This window comes from Phalacrocorax carbo, chromosome 17 (genome assembly GCF_963921805.1).
Source record: "Phalacrocorax carbo chromosome 17, bPhaCar2.1, whole genome shotgun sequence".
In the NCBI taxonomy this organism is placed as follows: Eukaryota; Metazoa; Chordata; class Aves; order Suliformes; family Phalacrocoracidae; genus Phalacrocorax; species Phalacrocorax carbo.
In genome coordinates, this window is record NC_087529.1 from 4,927,243 (window position 1) to 4,944,154 (window position 16,912).

The 16,912-nt window shown below is 39.9% G+C and overlaps 1 protein-coding gene across 3 annotated transcripts in view; it reads left to right on the top strand.

The window, feature by feature from the left end:
* The window catches only part of USP32 (ubiquitin specific peptidase 32), an 84,887-nt gene extending 77,372 nt beyond the window's left edge, over positions 1 to 7,515 (top strand). For all 3 annotated transcript variants that reach the window (XM_064468188.1, XM_064468189.1, XM_064468190.1), the window contains exons 29-34: positions 858 to 978; positions 1,657 to 1,848; positions 2,444 to 2,735; positions 3,161 to 3,594; positions 3,917 to 4,009; positions 4,547 to 7,515. In XM_064468188.1, coding sequence (XP_064324258.1) covers positions 858 to 978; positions 1,657 to 1,848; positions 2,444 to 2,735; positions 3,161 to 3,594; positions 3,917 to 4,009; positions 4,547 to 4,720 — 1,306 coding nt within the window. In that variant the 3' untranslated portion in view covers positions 4,721 to 7,515. The remainder of the gene's footprint in view (positions 1 to 857; positions 979 to 1,656; positions 1,849 to 2,443; positions 2,736 to 3,160; positions 3,595 to 3,916; positions 4,010 to 4,546) is intronic.
* Positions 7,516 to 16,912: the final 9,397 nt, after the last annotated feature.

The window sequence follows — 16,912 nt, forward strand, 5'->3', positions numbered from 1 at the left end:
AATTGTCCTTTTTTTAGATTTAAGAAAGGGAATCACTCCAGCAGAAATTTAATTTATGGTAATGGGGTTTTGATACATTTTAGACTTCAGAGGTAATATCAAACCATAAGACTCTAGAATCTAATTTAACCAAAACCCTCATGTGGCAGACTTTCACTGTAGAATAGCTTGTATGGCTTGGAGAGCTGAAAGCTCTGCTGACACAGAAACTTTAAATTAGGAGGCAGACATGATATTATCAAAAACCTTTTAACCCCTTACAATATTCTATGTGCATGTGTGTTTATATGCAGGCACATATGTACATATTTGGATGATTTGTGGGGGTTTCATACAAAACCAAGCTTTTAGATGTGAATCATTTACCCTCACTAGTTCCTGTGCCATTTGGAGAGTAAGAACTAAAGTGGACAATAAGAAATTCACCCTGGAAACACACTTGGAATTTTCCCTAAACAGAGAGAATGTAATGAAAATTTCAGACCCTTGCTGGAAGGTATTCAGACCATATGCTTATTAAAAAAAAAAAGTCATCTCTTACAGCTAGATAAATAAAGTACATTAGCTAACATTTTGTAAAATCTTTATGGAGACAAAGCAGTGTAGTTTTTTGGTGTCGTAGGTAGGCTTGGTCAGCCTTATGTGCAGGTTGATGGTGGAGCTCACCCAACTGCTTCAATTTCTCATCTCTGTTAAAGTTTTATAGTAAAATAGTGAACTGACATGTTATTGTTTCCAAGGCAAGGCCTGAAACTTTGGGAGTGCCTATATTACAAAATAAGGAGCAGAACTGGAACATGAAGTAATGTGAAACTTAATTATTGGATGGTTTATTTTCCACATCTAACTTGATTTAGATTTTGCCGTGGCTGTAAAATTGAGTGCACAGAAGACAGAGCTTGTGTTGGGAATGCTTACATTGCTGTAGACTGGGATCCAACAGCACTCCATCTGCGCTACCAGACCTCGCAAGAACGGGTAAAATTTCAAAGCAAACCCTTTGTTGTTTGTTAATAGCTGTGAAGCAAAACCCATTTCACTGATTTCCACCACCCCCCCCCCCCCCCCCCCAATTGATGCTTCTTTTGACCATTTAATGTTAAAATAAAGCCAGTAATCACTGAACAGTATATTCTGGATAAATTGATGTCTTCATGTTAGACCTCTTACATGGCCATAATGCAGAAGAGATGCTTTTTGAGAAACCACAGCAGTGTATTTTCTGGCTGTTGTAAGTTGCTTTTGATCTAGCCTCCAGAATAACACAAAGTATGTTAATTTGATACTTTTTCTAAGCACACCAGTGCTATAAACAGTTATGCATGTGAGTAAATCTGTTTCCTTACTGAGTCAATAAAACATATCTGAAGGTAAGCCTATAGCTTAGAATAGCTTTTCAGACTTGTGTGTTGAATGTATAAACTTGTGCTTTATGGAGAATTTTGTGAGCAGAACCCAAGAATAAGGACAGTGAATTATTTGTATGTCTGCCTCTTCATAACTGAAATAAAATTTCTGCTAAAACTTAGTGCGCCTAGTTTTTATCTTCAATCCTAAGTAACTACATGATATTATTTGTATGGTACTGTCAATAGAGCCTTCCTCTGAGCAGTTTGTATGTTTTTCCAAGTCAGATACAGTTTTATCTCACTTTAGATTGTAGAAGAACATGAAAGTGTTGAACAAAGCCGACGAGCTCAAGCAGAGCCCATCAATCTGGATAGCTGTCTTAGAGCCTTCACCAGTGAGGAAGAACTGGGGGAGGATGAGATGTACTACTGTTCCAAATGCAAGACCCATTGTTTGGCCACCAAAAAACTGGATCTTTGGAGACTTCCCCCTATTTTGGTATGATCTTGTGTAATTTTCCTCTAGAGCAACAAAACCAAAGTACATTGATCACAAATGTGAATTGCTTAGGTATGTCTCCTTGTTCTGAATAAGAACAGTTCACAGTCTCAGGAGGAGCATTGGCTTAGTTTGTTTCATGCATTTCTGTAACGCAGGCAAATAAAACAAACCTCAAATCCCTTTTTGAATCTTTTTAGCTGATACATTGCAGGAAATGGTGACGTTTTGCATTCGGTGTCATCTGTTCTGACATAGAATTCATGCTTAGGCACTCTTTCCAGTAACATGATCTTTTGTCTAGTTGTGTAGCACCTGCGTTTGTTGCTTTCCAAATTTGATAGGTTATTCAAAGCACACAGTGCTGATCACTGAATTGAAGCAACCTTTTCCATCTTTTCCCCATGAAGATATTAGTTCTGTATTTTACCAGCTTGATTCCAAAATCCAAATTGTCACACTACAGCATTGTCACTGTTTCATATTAGCATATGATAAGGTGTGTATGTTTTGGGAAAATTATTTTTGAACTGTGAAATTACTCCTTGTCATGTAATCATCCTCCTTTCATTTTCTCCAATGTGTTTCTCCTTAGATCATTCACCTGAAAAGATTTCAGTTTGTAAATGGCCGCTGGATAAAATCTCAGAAAATTGTTAAGTTTCCCAGAGAAAATTTTGACCCAAGTGCCTTTTTGGTACAAAGGGATCCAAGTCATTTTCAAAGAAAGCAGCTAACATTCCAGGTTGACGGCCTTCCTGAACCACGGCCTCTCCAAGGGGAGTCTAGGAAAATAGATCTGCAGATCACTTACACACCAGGAGAAGGAGATACACTGAACAGAAGTCCATCCTCCCTTAACACTACTGTCTTGAATAATATCAAAGGTAGGCAATAATTAGGGAAAATCCCGGGCAGTACTCGTATTTGGAGGGGGAAAAATAATTATATTATGAATAAAATTTTAATGTTTCTTTGGCCAAAGCACTACACTTATTTTGAAACATTTCTATTGATGTTTGCCCTGGAAAACTTAGTGAAGCTTTGCATTAAAAAAAAAAAAAAAGAAAAAAAAAAAAAAAAGAAAAAAGTGCAACAGCTGTTGGCACTGCCTGCTTGTGTTGTGCCCCTGCAGAACAGAGTTAAGCCTCAGTTTATAGGTCTGTGTATGTGTGTGTGCAAAGATAGTTTTACTTTTTTACACTACCTATTAGTTGTAGTGAAACAGTGTGTTTTAATGTTTGTTTACTTTAAAAAAAAATCTAGGTTATGTGTTTACTTACCTTACTAGTCCACATGTTTTCTGTTTTAGCATCTCCATCTTTGGGGAGGAAAAGTGGAACCAGCTGTCCTTCAAGTAAAAACAGTAGCCCAAATAGTAGCCCAAGGACTTTAGGAAGAGGTAAAGGGCGTCTGCGGCTACCACAACTGGGTAAAAACAAACTGTCAAGTAGCAAAGAAAATTTGGATTCAAGTAAAGAGAATGGTACTGACCAGGAACAGAGATTTACTTGTGATCAAAGTGATGCTCTTACTAGAGGGCAGATTTTGGGTGGTAGTCAGAGTGAACTATATACTGCTCAGGACAGTGAGATGACTCTAGCCAATGGATACATCTGTGAGCAGAATGCATTCAGTAACGGCAGTATCAACGGTCAAATTGATAACCACAGCGAGGACGATATTACAGATGACCAAAGAGAAGAAGTATGCGTTAACCCTATTTACAACCTATATGCAATTTCGGTAAGTTGACTTCTTTTACACAAGTAAACTATCTTTATGAGGCATTGTTTTGGCTAAATGCATTTACTCTACAAAAAGTAGGGAACTATTGAGGAGGAGAGCAAAGTAGAGCCGTTTTCAGCAAAATAGATTTGCCGTACAACTGCAAAGTGTATCTCTGCATGTTTTTTCTGCTTGAGAACGTACGCTTAGTCAGCTCCAGATGTATAGATTGTCATGAACCATTGTCACTCAAAGATCGTGAATTTGTGAATTGTTTGTTCTGTGAATTCTGAGTTTCAGTGTTTGATCCAGAATTTATTTTCCTCTTCATTTTCTTCAGTGCCATTCAGGAATTATGGGAGGGGGTCATTATGTCACTTATGCCAAAAACCCAAACAACAAGTGGTACTGCTACAATGACAGTAGCTGTAAGGTAAGTTATTTCTTTTTGTAGCAAACAGTTTTTCTCTTGGTTACCCAGGGCCCAAGAAATTTATATCTGGTGAGAACTGCTCTTTGAAATCATGGGCATCTCCAGAGATGCACTGGATAAATATTAAAATTGTTAACTGAAATTGTACCACAGATTGATTTTTTTTTTCAGTTTAACATCTGTTCATCAGCTGCTACCATAGTTAAGGGAAGATGTTTATTTTGTACAAAGACGGAAAAATTACTAAAAATGGAAGTCCAAGAATATTTTTCATGATGCTAGCAGTTTTGTATTCAATTACTGAATTAAGTTCCAACATTTCCAAGTATTTGCATTTATCACTATCAAATTTGTCATACTTTTCAAGTAAATAATGGAGCCCTCTAACGATAATAAGGAGAGAGAAAATGGGATTCTTGTTGTTGTAAACAGCCAGTTAAAAATACTGTTTCTAGGGCAATTGTGTGTATTTTAAGTTCAGTGACAGTAACACAATTGTCCCGTTGCATATTGCAGAACACGTTTTTCTCTTTGCAGGAATTGCACCCCGATGAAATCGACACCGACTCTGCCTACATTCTTTTCTATGAGCAGCAGGGGGTAGACTATGCACAATTTCTGCCAAAGATAGACGGCAAAAAGATGGCAGACACAAGCAGCATGGATGAAGATTTCGAGTCAGATTATAAGAAGTACTGTGTTTTACAGTAAGCAGACGATCTTCCATGGACTGTTGTGAGAATGTGAGGGGTAACATCCTGAAACTTCTATTTGGCAAAAATGTTATGGAAGCAGATAGCCTAAGTGTAGTTATTGTACCCCGTGATCTGAAAGCACAAGAAGAAAACCCTAATTAAATAGCAGTTAGTATAAAGGTAGTATTGTTTTGTTCTGTTATCTCACTACATGCTCGAAACATTTCTGATGTTAGACATCAGGCTGAGACTGCCATTGGCCTTTAAATGAAATGGTTTGAGAAAAGCCGACTAGGACCAAATAAGAGCTAAATTAAATAGTCCAAATAAGAGCTATACAAAGTAGTGTAGAGTTTACCAACTGTTCTAACAAACCCCTAAGACTCTCTCTAGGTTCAAGATAATGGGAGAAAAAAAAATTGTAGTGTTGTCTTTGGACAACATGATATTGCTACCTCCTTTTTCCTGCAGTTTTATTGCATTTTATTGGCAAAACAGGGAAAGCAAGAGAAGGAAAAGTGCACAAATTTAAAGGATGAACATCAAGAGTAGGAGATGTTTCCAGTTTTGCCACCACTAGTGTGTGTCAGTTGCTTTCTTTCTGTATGTTGGGAGCACAACCAAATCATAATTTGAGAAGAGATTAATTTCTACGCTTGAATGGTTTATTATAGTTGTGTTTTCTCCACATGTTGGCTGTGCAGATCAACATATTTCAGGAACGGCTTTTCTGCCTGAAGAGTGCCATCTCTGACTTTTGAGATGCCTCGAGAAGAAACTTCAGGTTGAGGAGAGTAATTGTGATTACACGCATGGTGTCTTAAAATGTGCACATTGCACAAAATGTTCCCAGCTTTTGGAAGGAAAGATGCTTAAGCTTATGTTTCATGACTGGTGTTGCTTTTAAATTTGCACTTTTAAAAATTCGTGTAACTAAATTCAAAAACATAGTTTGTTTTTGTTGTTGTAAGGGCTCTGGAGTGAATGGCTGTGAATTATTCACTGTGTATTTCAAACAAATAAGAAGCTGTGGCTGTCAGGTAGCTATCGTAGCATTCATGGATGTTTTTTTTAAATTGGTTTCATAATTTATTGGAGTTTCTTTTTTTCAAAATTTGGTTGCCTTTTCAAATTTCCCTTTTCGCAACAGGTATGCGTATACTTGCAGTTAAACCAGAATTGCTTTCTGTGCCCTTGCAATGTGATACTCTTTTAAGTCAACGGGCTTATTGCACGAAGGAAAGCATGACTGAGTCTTGGCAGAGACTGGAAAAAAAGGTTATTTTTTTGAGTAGGCATTTCTTTAAACATTTTCAGTGTTAAATTGTTTGCATATCTGAATGAAGATAAGTTTCACTCTTTTGGCCTTTTGTTCTTCAGCTGAGTCTGAGCAGCTTACTAATTCTGTCATACCTCATCTTCCAAATTCTTTACATTTTGTATCTTCACTTACAAAATCGACACTTAACAGGGTTGATCTCTGAAATAAATGTTTGGATTCATCTTAATGTGTTTTACAAGAATACCAAACCTCCCAGTAAGTTTATAATTTCCAGAAAGACCCGAGTTTTATCCATTCAAGAAATCACATCTGCTGATCTTGCTGTCTTTACTCAGGCAAAGACCTCCCTGCCTTTGTTGGAGGTCGTGCCTCTTTGAGGACAGCAGACTGCTTCCAAAATAAGTATTGTCTTACTTGTAAAGTGTTGCTCCCTATCCTATATGGTCTTTTATCTTTAAAGTGGTCTAAACATTGAGACTGAAGAAAAGCAAACATGACTTGTGAATTTCTAGGTTAGAAGCGTTTTCAGTACCCATTTGTCTACTCCTCCCTACGCAAGCTCCATAAAAAGTGGAAGATTTTCAACTGATTTACTTTAAAATGTTTTATTTAAGCAGGTAGCACAATCTACTAATGTTATTTGATCTTCTGTGTTTGTTACATTGGTTGTAATTAATTTTTTAAATTAAATTAATTCATGAATTAGTAGTAAATTTATTAAGTTAACTATTAACTACATTCACTTTGTAAATTATTGTATAAAACTTATTGACAATGCACTGACTTTAGAAATATGTTAATGTACATAAATACCTTGTAAATAAAATAGTGTTGATGTACTGGAATATGAGCTGTATTAAAAAAAAAAAGTATTGGTAATTGTATATGGAGTGAACCTGTTTATCTGTAACTATATTATTCAAACAAATTAAATACTGTGGATGCAGGTGAAGTGTCACTTCTTGTCAGACAACTTTTAATAGCTGTTTTCCTGCTTTGAAGTTTCTGTGCTGTTTTGATTAAGCTTAAACGGATTTGTTAATTCAGACGATGGAACGTGAGTAAGCATTTAGCAGTTCTCTGCAGTTTCTTCACTTAGTTCTAAGCACCAAGACATTTCAACTCTTCCAAGTTTTGTTTTTATGTTATTTTAGTTTTCCTTTTAGGAACATTCTGTTCAGTTTTTTAGAATTAATCTATTTAATCCTATTTAAAATATGTGCCCGTGTACATCAGAGAGAGTGAGACTTTTCCTTCTTACAAGTAAGTCTGAAGAACTAGTGCACTGAACCCCATGAGTTCAGTGGTTCTCACATTTTTCTGTGGTGGAATTTTGATAGATCTGAAGTGAGATCAGTGATGACTTAGAAGTGCAGTGGCTGCACACAGGATTACTTCTTACCTACCCTTGAGAATCCTTCTGCAGGTTATTAAAGTGGGGAAAAAGTTAAATGTCTTCTGAAGTATTTAATTGCTTAATTTTTTGTATGTGTACGTGATCAATTAAAATTTGAACTGTAATAATTTTATTCCAGGTTCTCGTGCTCTGGTAAATAAGGCTTCTTTTGAGTTTACAGAAAAGTAGGTTAAAAAAAAGCGCTTTGCTTCAAAACATTGCAGAGATAATGGGTTTATAAGAAAATCACACAGAGACTCCATCATTGGAGGGCTTGGTAGGAAGTCATGAGACAAGTCTTTTAATGGCGTGTGCTGACTTTTTGCTTTCAGCTGGACCTGGGGCGGTGCAACGGTGCTCGCAGCCACGCGGCGGCAGCGCTGCCCGCCTTACCCGCTCTGCGAGCAGAAGCCTGAATTCACGTCTCATTCAGCTCTCAGGGAATTCAGCTCTCACAGGAAAAACTGATTTTTAACCTTTCAAAATGAGAAAATAAATGAAAGTTGATATGCAGTGGGAAACATCTGCATATTGCTTATTAGTGCAGGGGTTTGCCTCACCAGGAGGGACAATTTCTGCAGTTAAAATTTTTCACATTACAATAGAATCTGAAGTAAATTACACTTAGTAATTCTGTGCATAAGCATTTGTTTAATTGTTCTTGTATAGCTGATCAATAGACACCCTTAGGTCGAGCAGAGTAGCAGTTTCCATCAGACAGAAACAGCTCTCAATGCAGAAAAGACAGAAGCAGAAGGAAAGATGCAAGGTGAAGATAAATATAGTTCATAATAACAGGCCAAGAACTAATGTGTCTGCACTGCTTCAGCGTAGATGCCTGGTCCTCTCCGGATAGCAGTTTGTGTAGGTGGAGAATGAAACTGCTACATTCACCAGCAACAGAAGTTCTTTCCTGCAGCTAAAGGAAGAGTCGCACGATGCAGCACGGGCAGTCGTTTCCTCTGACGTTCTGTAACGTGCTCGGCCTGTAAAATCACAGACTTGGACTGGAAGAAAGGAGGTCATCTGCTCCATCTCAATGGTGAAAGTAGCCCTTGGTTCACGTGTTGTAACAGTTCCCTGTATTGTGGCTGTGATCAATAGAGTGATGGCTTCGGTTACATTTTATTTTTCCTTATAAGTTGTGGCAAATGTGCCACTAGGTTTCTTTAGGAAGGGAAAGAACTTGAAGCCATCCTGAGGCCTGCTTTCTGGTACTACCTGCAGAAGATGGAGTTTGATGTAAACAGAGACAATGGCTTTTTAGGAAGATAAAGTTCATCATGAATACAAATAACTGTGAGGTTAATGCTAATGGTAAAAAAACCCTTGGGAAAACTTTGCACAGGATGCAAACTAAGTTTAGCAAGGTAAATTCTACTGGAGATCTGGCTCATTTTTTATGTCGCTGCTAGAGGAAGCACTCCCTGCATGTGTCAGATTGTACCACCGAGATCTAAGAAGGAAAGGAAGAGAGAGAATACTCTGAGCAAATATTTGGGCTTTTTACTCGGAGTTGAATATGAGGCTTCTTCTAGAATCTTCCATTCATCAGCACGTTTGTTGGTGTTATTTTAGTGTACGCCAATGTATTTTAGACGTATCCTACTGCTAGGTTTTAGTTGATGCAAGACTTAAGGCTAACAAAGTGGAAAGTCAAAGGCAAAAGTCTTTCACTTAGTCACTGGAGGGGTGTCAACTCCGAGAGAAACATACAGGAGTAGGAGGTCAAAACTGATGGTGCTTTTGCTTGGACACATGCACTTGCAAATGGATTGCAATGTAGAAGTAAAACTAGAGGAGCTGAATCCAGTTGTTGGTTCATGGACTTTCTGAAGAAAGGGAAGCATAACTCCGGTAACTGATAAGCAGACTGCACCTCACCTGTGTTTTCATCTGAAACTCTGCGATTGTTTACAAAAGGTAAGTGTGAGCAAGCACCCCTTGTTCAGTGCTGCTGTTGGTAGTAATGACGCTTCTTAGGAAACAATCCATTTCAACGGTAGAGGAAACGAGCCCTCGCGTACGTGAAGGTTTTCTCTGGGAAGCAGTGCCTGTGAAACAAGGATCTGAAGGTGCTTTGTGTACGGTCTTGGTGTACTGATGTTCCTGCTGCCGCATCAACGCCTATGAGTGTTTGTTCGTGTATTTTCTTACAGATTGTATGTAGTGTTGAGGTGTTTTCCCTGAGCAGACGCTGACTATGTGAGACTACAATTATAATGGCGCCTTTTTCCAAAAAGGAAGAATATCTGAGTTGGCAACTGGACCGAAGTCCACAGTGAGCTGATCTATCACGAGTCATATATTGCTTGGGGTTGTTTGGCTTTTGAATGTTCCCCAAAACAGTGTGGTTATGTTTAGCTGGAAATGAACTATTGTGCTTATTTTATGGCCCTCGAAGATGCTAAATGGCTATTTAACCAAGGATTAGCACGCATCAGTATCGCCCAGGATGATGCCAGAGAAGCTGGTGTCTCTGGAAATGAAGCCATCTCTTGCTGTATTTATCAGTGGCAATTGGAGCATTAGTGCAGCATTAAGTGATGACGCTCAATGCAGTCGTCCTTACTGCCTAGTGATAAATTTTCAGAGCATTCACGATGGTTGTTCTTCACAAGTGTGGTAATTCCACAGTGTTGTTTGAGTCATTTCAATATAGAAAATTTAGTTTGAATCAAGGAATATGATCTATAGTTGCTCCTGTCATTATTTCCCTCTGTTAAGGCTTTTAGGAATTGAAAGTACAATTAAAAAAATTAAAAATTCTGATTTTCAAATATGTTCATATGTGCCCTTTTCAGTACTAAAGCTTTAATCAATTTGGCGGTGTACCAAAGGCCATTAAAGATATGAAGGGACTGTCTCACTGCCAAAAACTGCAGCCATTTTCTGTTGTTGGGCACCTGTTGCTTCCCTGACCAGAGCTGCCCAAGTTTCAGATGAGGACTGTCTTCAAGTCGGCACAGCCCATTTTGTCAGCTAGGAGCGACTGTGAAGTGAGCTGTGCTGTATCTCTGGGTGGCTGAAGGGCTAAAGATACATGGTCTACACCTGAAGGTAGGTAGGTAGCCTTCCTTTAAACCTTGAGTAAAGTCCACCAACTCAATGGTTGTTGGTCTTTCTCCTGGGAGGGGGGAAGGCGCGGCAGGGAAAGTACCTTCTTATGCAAAAACCTCTTATTTCCCCCAGCGTGATGGGAAGCACGCATGCACCGACTCCTGCCAATGCCCTGCTAGCAAAAGCAGGTGACCACCATCACTTCCCTTTAAATCTTAAAAGCCCAACTGCAAAAGTGTTTTTCATCTTTATCCTATTGTTTAATCTGTTCTGGAGTTGCTGGTTACGGCCAGAGTGTATCCTTCTGTTCCCTGCACTCCCTGGGGTTGGCACAGGAGATTGTGTCGCTGCTTTTCTCTATGTCACAGATTTACCCATTATCTACAGATTGGGGCCATTAAGCGTCCTGAGAAAGTGCACGGGCGGCAGGCACAGCTGCCCCGGCTGGCCGAGGGCCCATAGGATCAGCGTATGTATTAATTACAGCTTTTGTTACGCTTTTTCCCTTAGGTCCAGGAAATTGAAGCAAGAAGTTAGTAAAATGCAGTCATCCATGCTTGCTGATTTATTGTTTCAGGAAAATAAAAACCTGACAGAAGCTTGGAAGATTGTGCCTTTTGTTTGGGACAAGCCTCCAACTTCCTTGTTCGTGTGTAAAAGATTTCATGTTTGTGAAAATTAAAAGCAATGGTTGACAAGGTCCCTTGAGCAAAATCAGCCACAAACTAGAAAATATATTAAGGATGCTTCTGGGTTTAATATAAATAAAAATTTTCCGAGCGTAGTTGCAGAATGTAGAAATGCTGCCCTCGCTGGTGGTTGCCCACTTCACGAGTCTTAATAGCTCACAAAGAAACTAAAACAAAATGGGTGATATTTTTTTATCATACAGACACACAAACTCAAGATTCTTGGGGTTTGGGACTTAAATAACGTTCATCGTTGAGACGGACTTTATCAGTGTTCCTTGTTTTTGCGATCTAGTCCTTTTGCTTGGGCAAACAAAACAGTCTCTGAGGAAGGATAACGAAGCAGGACATCGGGGTGTCCATAGGACACGTCCTAGGCTCATGTAATTGTTCATCTAAAAGCATGGTTGAAAGATACTGGAAAATCAAGTTTAGCCTTTTATTTAGATTTCATGAAAAGTGGCTTCGAGACTGAAAATCACAAGGAAAATTTCTATTCATTTGTTAATTGTTGTGCCTGAATGCAATCGGTTGCTGTCAGCGTTTGCATCTTGCGTGGCGGTGATACCCCTGAAACAGGCAGTGGGGATAAAACCGACCCAGGCTGCTTTCCTGTGCTCACTCAAGTCTGTGAGAAGTGCAGAGGCAGCAAAGGCATGTATGGATATGAATCTTAAGACTGAAAAAAGTAAGTATGAAAAGAATATCTATTTGATCAAAAGCACCTCCACCAGGCGCTCTCTGCTAATTGTTAGCGTAGAAAACAAACGAGGAAAAATAACGGCAAAACACAACTTTCATTTGTATTTAGGATCGTTGCAGGCAGATCTCTAACAGTTAAATGCTCCCTTTGCATGGATTTGAAGCTGCCATCCTACAGCAGGTTTCCAGTCTGACTACCACCACGTAGGCTTCCACCGCAGTCATTACTTCCCTGTCGGCGTTTGGGGCCAGACAAAGGGCTCACAAGGTCTCGAGGAACAGCGTGTGGTTTTTCCGGCTAGTAGCACCATGTGTGATACCTACCAGCAGCTCTTGAATACTCTCGGATTCTGGCGTTCTCCCTAGTCTTTAGATATAAACCATCACCGCAGTGCTGGTTCCAGCCATTCATGTCTCTTGTCAATATAAAATTGTAAAAACAGAGCTAAGGCAGCTGAACCTCCTGTCCCGCGTTCCCTGACTTAGTGAACCTCACCTTCTAGCTTTTAAACGCTGTATTTAAAAGTCGTGACCGCAGAGCACACAGATGTCCTCAGGTTGGTCGCATGCTGCTTTTGTTTATCAGGGTTCATGTAGTTCCATCCCCTGCAAAAAAAATAAATACAGCAGCAGATGCTCCGTGGCCTTTGTTAAAGTGTTTGACTGATCCCTGAAAACAGAGAACTCCTTGTACTCACTTAAGTAATATTAATCCTAAGTACTGCTGAAAATTTTTTTCCAGCATTTGATTTTTATTGGGTGCAAAGTACAAACGAGTTAGCTCATAGAGCTCGCGTGTGTGATGGCTCTGCTTTCCGGATTTTGTAAATAGCGTGTCAGCTCACTCTCAACACTTGTCAGTAAGCTGTGCCTCAGCTGTGTGCAACACGCTACCGTAACGTGCTTCTCGCTTTTGCAGAAAGTGGGAAGCACGGGGAGCTCGTGGGGGCCTTACCGAGGCAGATTTCATTTTCTCCTGTGAAAGAAACAGATACATTTCCATTTTACTCAAACTGAAGGGATCAGGGTTCTTTGATATCATCTGCCTTTTCCACAGAGTGTAACACAGGTTTAGTACAAATTAAATAATAGCATGTTGTAGGATTTTGCATAGAACTATTGAATCCTAAAATAATTCCAGTTGGAAGGAACTTCAAGAGTTGATCCAGTCCAGCCTTCTGCTGAGAGCAGTGTCGTCACTGGGTTTGGGCATGCCCTAATGCTTGCAGGTACAGTTGCGTTGGTTTTTAAAATAATTAAAAAAAAAAAAAAAAGTTAAATGACAGTATTTTCTTTTCTGAAATACCTTCTTTCTCCTTTGGTTTGTCAGTATTCTGTAACAGCCAGGTCCTCTTACCCAGACTTTCAGATCTTGTCTACAAATACGTATCTTCTTATTTGTGACTCTTCTAAGCTTTTTATTTCCTCAAATTATCCTGCAACTTATATTGCCTTTACAGCATCTGTCTGAGGGTTCTTTGGTCAAACTGAGGGGAGAGAGAGCAACTAAACTGACAACTAAATTGGAAAGGTGGTGGATTATGTGCCAGCTATGTTCGGAGTCAAAGAAATAGTTTGAGGCAACAGGCTTAACTCAATCTTAACATCGCGGAGAAGTTTAGCCAGGTATTTTGGTAGCTCTGGGTTTAAAATTTGTTTAAAATTTTTGTTTAAAATTTGCTGAAATATGATATAGAAAGCACAGTATTCATCTAAACCTTCTTTATGTTTAGCATACAACAGCTGAGATGGTTTGCAGGTTAAAAATTATCCCTTCGCTTAATGCAGCATTTTGATGGAGAAAATATTTATACGTATTATAAATAAACCTTGGCCTCCCAATGAGAGACTGCAGGAAAACTGAAGAGTGCACGTTAGTTAAGAACTGGATAACAACAAAGGAAAGCTACTGCTTCAGAGCCAGAAACCGGATCCAACGCCATCAGCGGCAAATTAAGAAAGCCTTACAAATGATGTTTGTGTTATGATGTTTGGAGTAACGAGACAATGCAAGGAACAACGTGATTACAGAGATCTGGCCCCTACATTGTTAGACAGATCCCTCCTCCAAAGCGTGCGTGGACATTTCGCCAATTGTCCCCGCGCAGGCGCTCGGTGCCAGCGCCACGCAGGAGGGTACCGTGGGGAGAACAGAGCATCCAGGATTTGTGCGAGGGCTCGCCCGAGAAAGGGAGGAAGAGCTCATCAACGGGGGTTGGATGAATGTGTACTGATGTGATGCGGCCTCAAAGTAAACTACAGATCAGGACAGCAAGCTCGGGAGGAGCCAGGAGAGTGTCCTGCCAGTAAGGAAGGCCAAGAGCACCCGGAGCCTCGTTAGCAGGAGCCGAGCCAGTAGATTGAGGGAAGTGATTATCCCTCTCTGCCCAGCACTCGTCAGGCTGCGTCTAGAGTGCAGCGTCTGCTTCCCCGAGCCCCCTCCAGTTCAAGACAGACGAGGAGGTGATTGCAAAGGTGCCACCAGCCTCTCTGGTGGAGCAAGGCAGGAGGATGGAGGCCACAGGCAGAAATCTGAGAGCAGTTCTGACCTGGTACCAGGAGATCTTTGCTCACCAGGAGGGCAGTGCAGCAGGGAGAGGCTGATGCAGCAGCTGTGAACTTCTGTCCCTGGAGGTTTCCAGGAACCACCTGGATAAAACCCTCAGCTGCCTGGCCTGACTGCACACTGATGCTGCTCTGAGCAGGAGGCTGGATCGGAGACCTCTGAGGACCCTTCCAGCCCGAACTCTCCTATGATTTGAACTCATTTCCAAACTCACAGGGGTAGAACAGGCTGAATTTTTAAGCTCTGGTGTTCAGATGTTCATGCAACAATATAAATCATGGCTCAGTGCTTCTACATGCTGGAGATTTTCTCTTGTGAGCCACCAGCAAACAGAACAGAAAGTTAGATTGATTTTTGTTACATGATGTTTTCCTTTTGATATGGAATAAAACCCCTTTGGCAGCTTCTTAATCGAAGCCATTCACATTGGATCAGCATGCTGCTTCAAGGGGCAGGAAAGGATTCGAGGCAGGAAGACCCAATTAAAGCACATTGACCATTAGCCCACGCTCATGTTTCCTACCTTGCTCACGAGCAAGTAAATTGTAAATGTTTGCCTGCCATGTGGTCTCTCCTTTTCTTCTGCACTTTTGATTATAAAAATGTTCCTGTTTAAAAGACATATGCCAGGGAATACAGTTTTGGGCCCACTGCCCCTTTGAGCACAGGCAGCCCCGCTATTTAACTTGTAACAAAGAGGATTTTAGTGGAAGCTTTTTGATAAAAGGTTGGCAGCATATCAGAGGACCAATTTGACCATGCGATGTGAACAAAGATGTCACACTGGGTGCTTAAACTTCTTACCTTTCCCTCTAATTATACTTCTTTAAATGATTATGAGTGAAATACAAGCTAGAATGCCATTGCCTTTAGAGTATATGATATTTTCAAATAGTGACTCAATTAAAGAAGTCATTAATTTTTTACTTTTAGCATAATCCAGAGAGTTGACTGCTTAATGAGGCACGAGGCAAAATAGCAGCAGTTTAAAGTAATAAGAATTCGGAGTTATTTGAAGAATTATTAGCTTTGAGCACAAAATCTGTAGGGATAAGAAGCTTGGACTGTTATTTAACCTGCTTGATTTAACCGGGACAAAAACACTAGCTGTATTTTAAAGTTGCCTTCTCTTTCATGTGAGCGGCAGGCAGTCTAGTACAGCGAAAGGCAGGTTGAGTGTGAAGAAGGGTAGAGTTCAAATAAATAATATTAAGAGCTGATTAAAGGAAGGTGAGGGGTAGAACACAGATGTGAACATCCCTCCTTATGTGTTTCCCGCTTAGCTGGGTTTGGTCTTGCTTCCTTTAACTGCTGGGCTTTGATGTTTCAGGGTAGAAAGCAGACGCCTACTTTACCTAGGCCTTTGTGTTCAAGGCAGCATTGACCCTTTGTCTAACAAGTGCTCAGGCAGGTTATAAATCTGTAACATTGCACTTCACCTTTTGTGTCTTGCTTAATGACCTTTTAAAAATAAATGCAAAATAGCTGAAGAAAACAGTATCGGCGATGGAAAAGCTGACACGTACGCAACCTGAGCTCTGATTTTTCAGATCGCTCCAGTCTGTTAAACAAAACTTCTTTTTCTTTGCTCTGTGGTTTTAAAAAAAGAAAAAAAAAAGGAACAAGGGGGCCGGGGGAGTGTTTTCTTAGCTGAGTTTGCTGTAAACTGCCTGCTGGAGCAATGCTGGGCAGAGGTACTAGCCTACAGAAAGAGGCTACTGTCATTCATATATGAAAATAGATTCTCTGCACGAATATCTGCTATTTTGTTTTCAGAAGTCTGTGGAAAGCTGTTGTTCTAAGGGGCTCTTGCAAGAGCCATTGGAAGTGGCATGGTTTATTTCTCTTGCATAAAAATAATCATTTAAGAGTCTCATCAGGCTCTTCTTCTGTTTCCCACAGTACTAAATTTAATGTACGTAGCCTTGATATGAAAAAATATATTATAACTTTTATCTGAATCCATGAAAATATATACTATTCCAGAGGAATGTTTTACTATAAAATGTTCTCTGTCTGAATGAAAGGAAAACTGAAGGTTCCCACCATTTCAAACCAGTAAAATAATTTATTTTGGTGATGATCATAACAGGTATTTTGGATTCCTGTGTACAATAGTAAAACTGCTGACATTATTTTCTTTTGTTTATGTATTTTGCTTAAAATAAAAGGTTACTCCAAAGGAAGGTATTTGAGGAAGAATACTTGCAGAGAGAGGCCAGATTTATTTTGGCTGGCTGTTCTGGCCTGTCAGCTTGAGAACAACCTGCACAATTTACAGAGACCTTCAACCTGCTTACACTTGCCTTTACCACAATTACTTCTAGTGTAGAATACAGACCCTAGCTGAAATGGCTTACGCTGGCAATCCCCTGCAAGCCGTATCAAATATTTTCCCATAATTTTACTACTTAGCTCCCCCACATAATTGGAATGCCAAAACCAGAAAGTGTTATGGGCAGGTCACTTGTACTATTTGCAGTTTTTCCACGTCCACACTTGCACACTCTGGC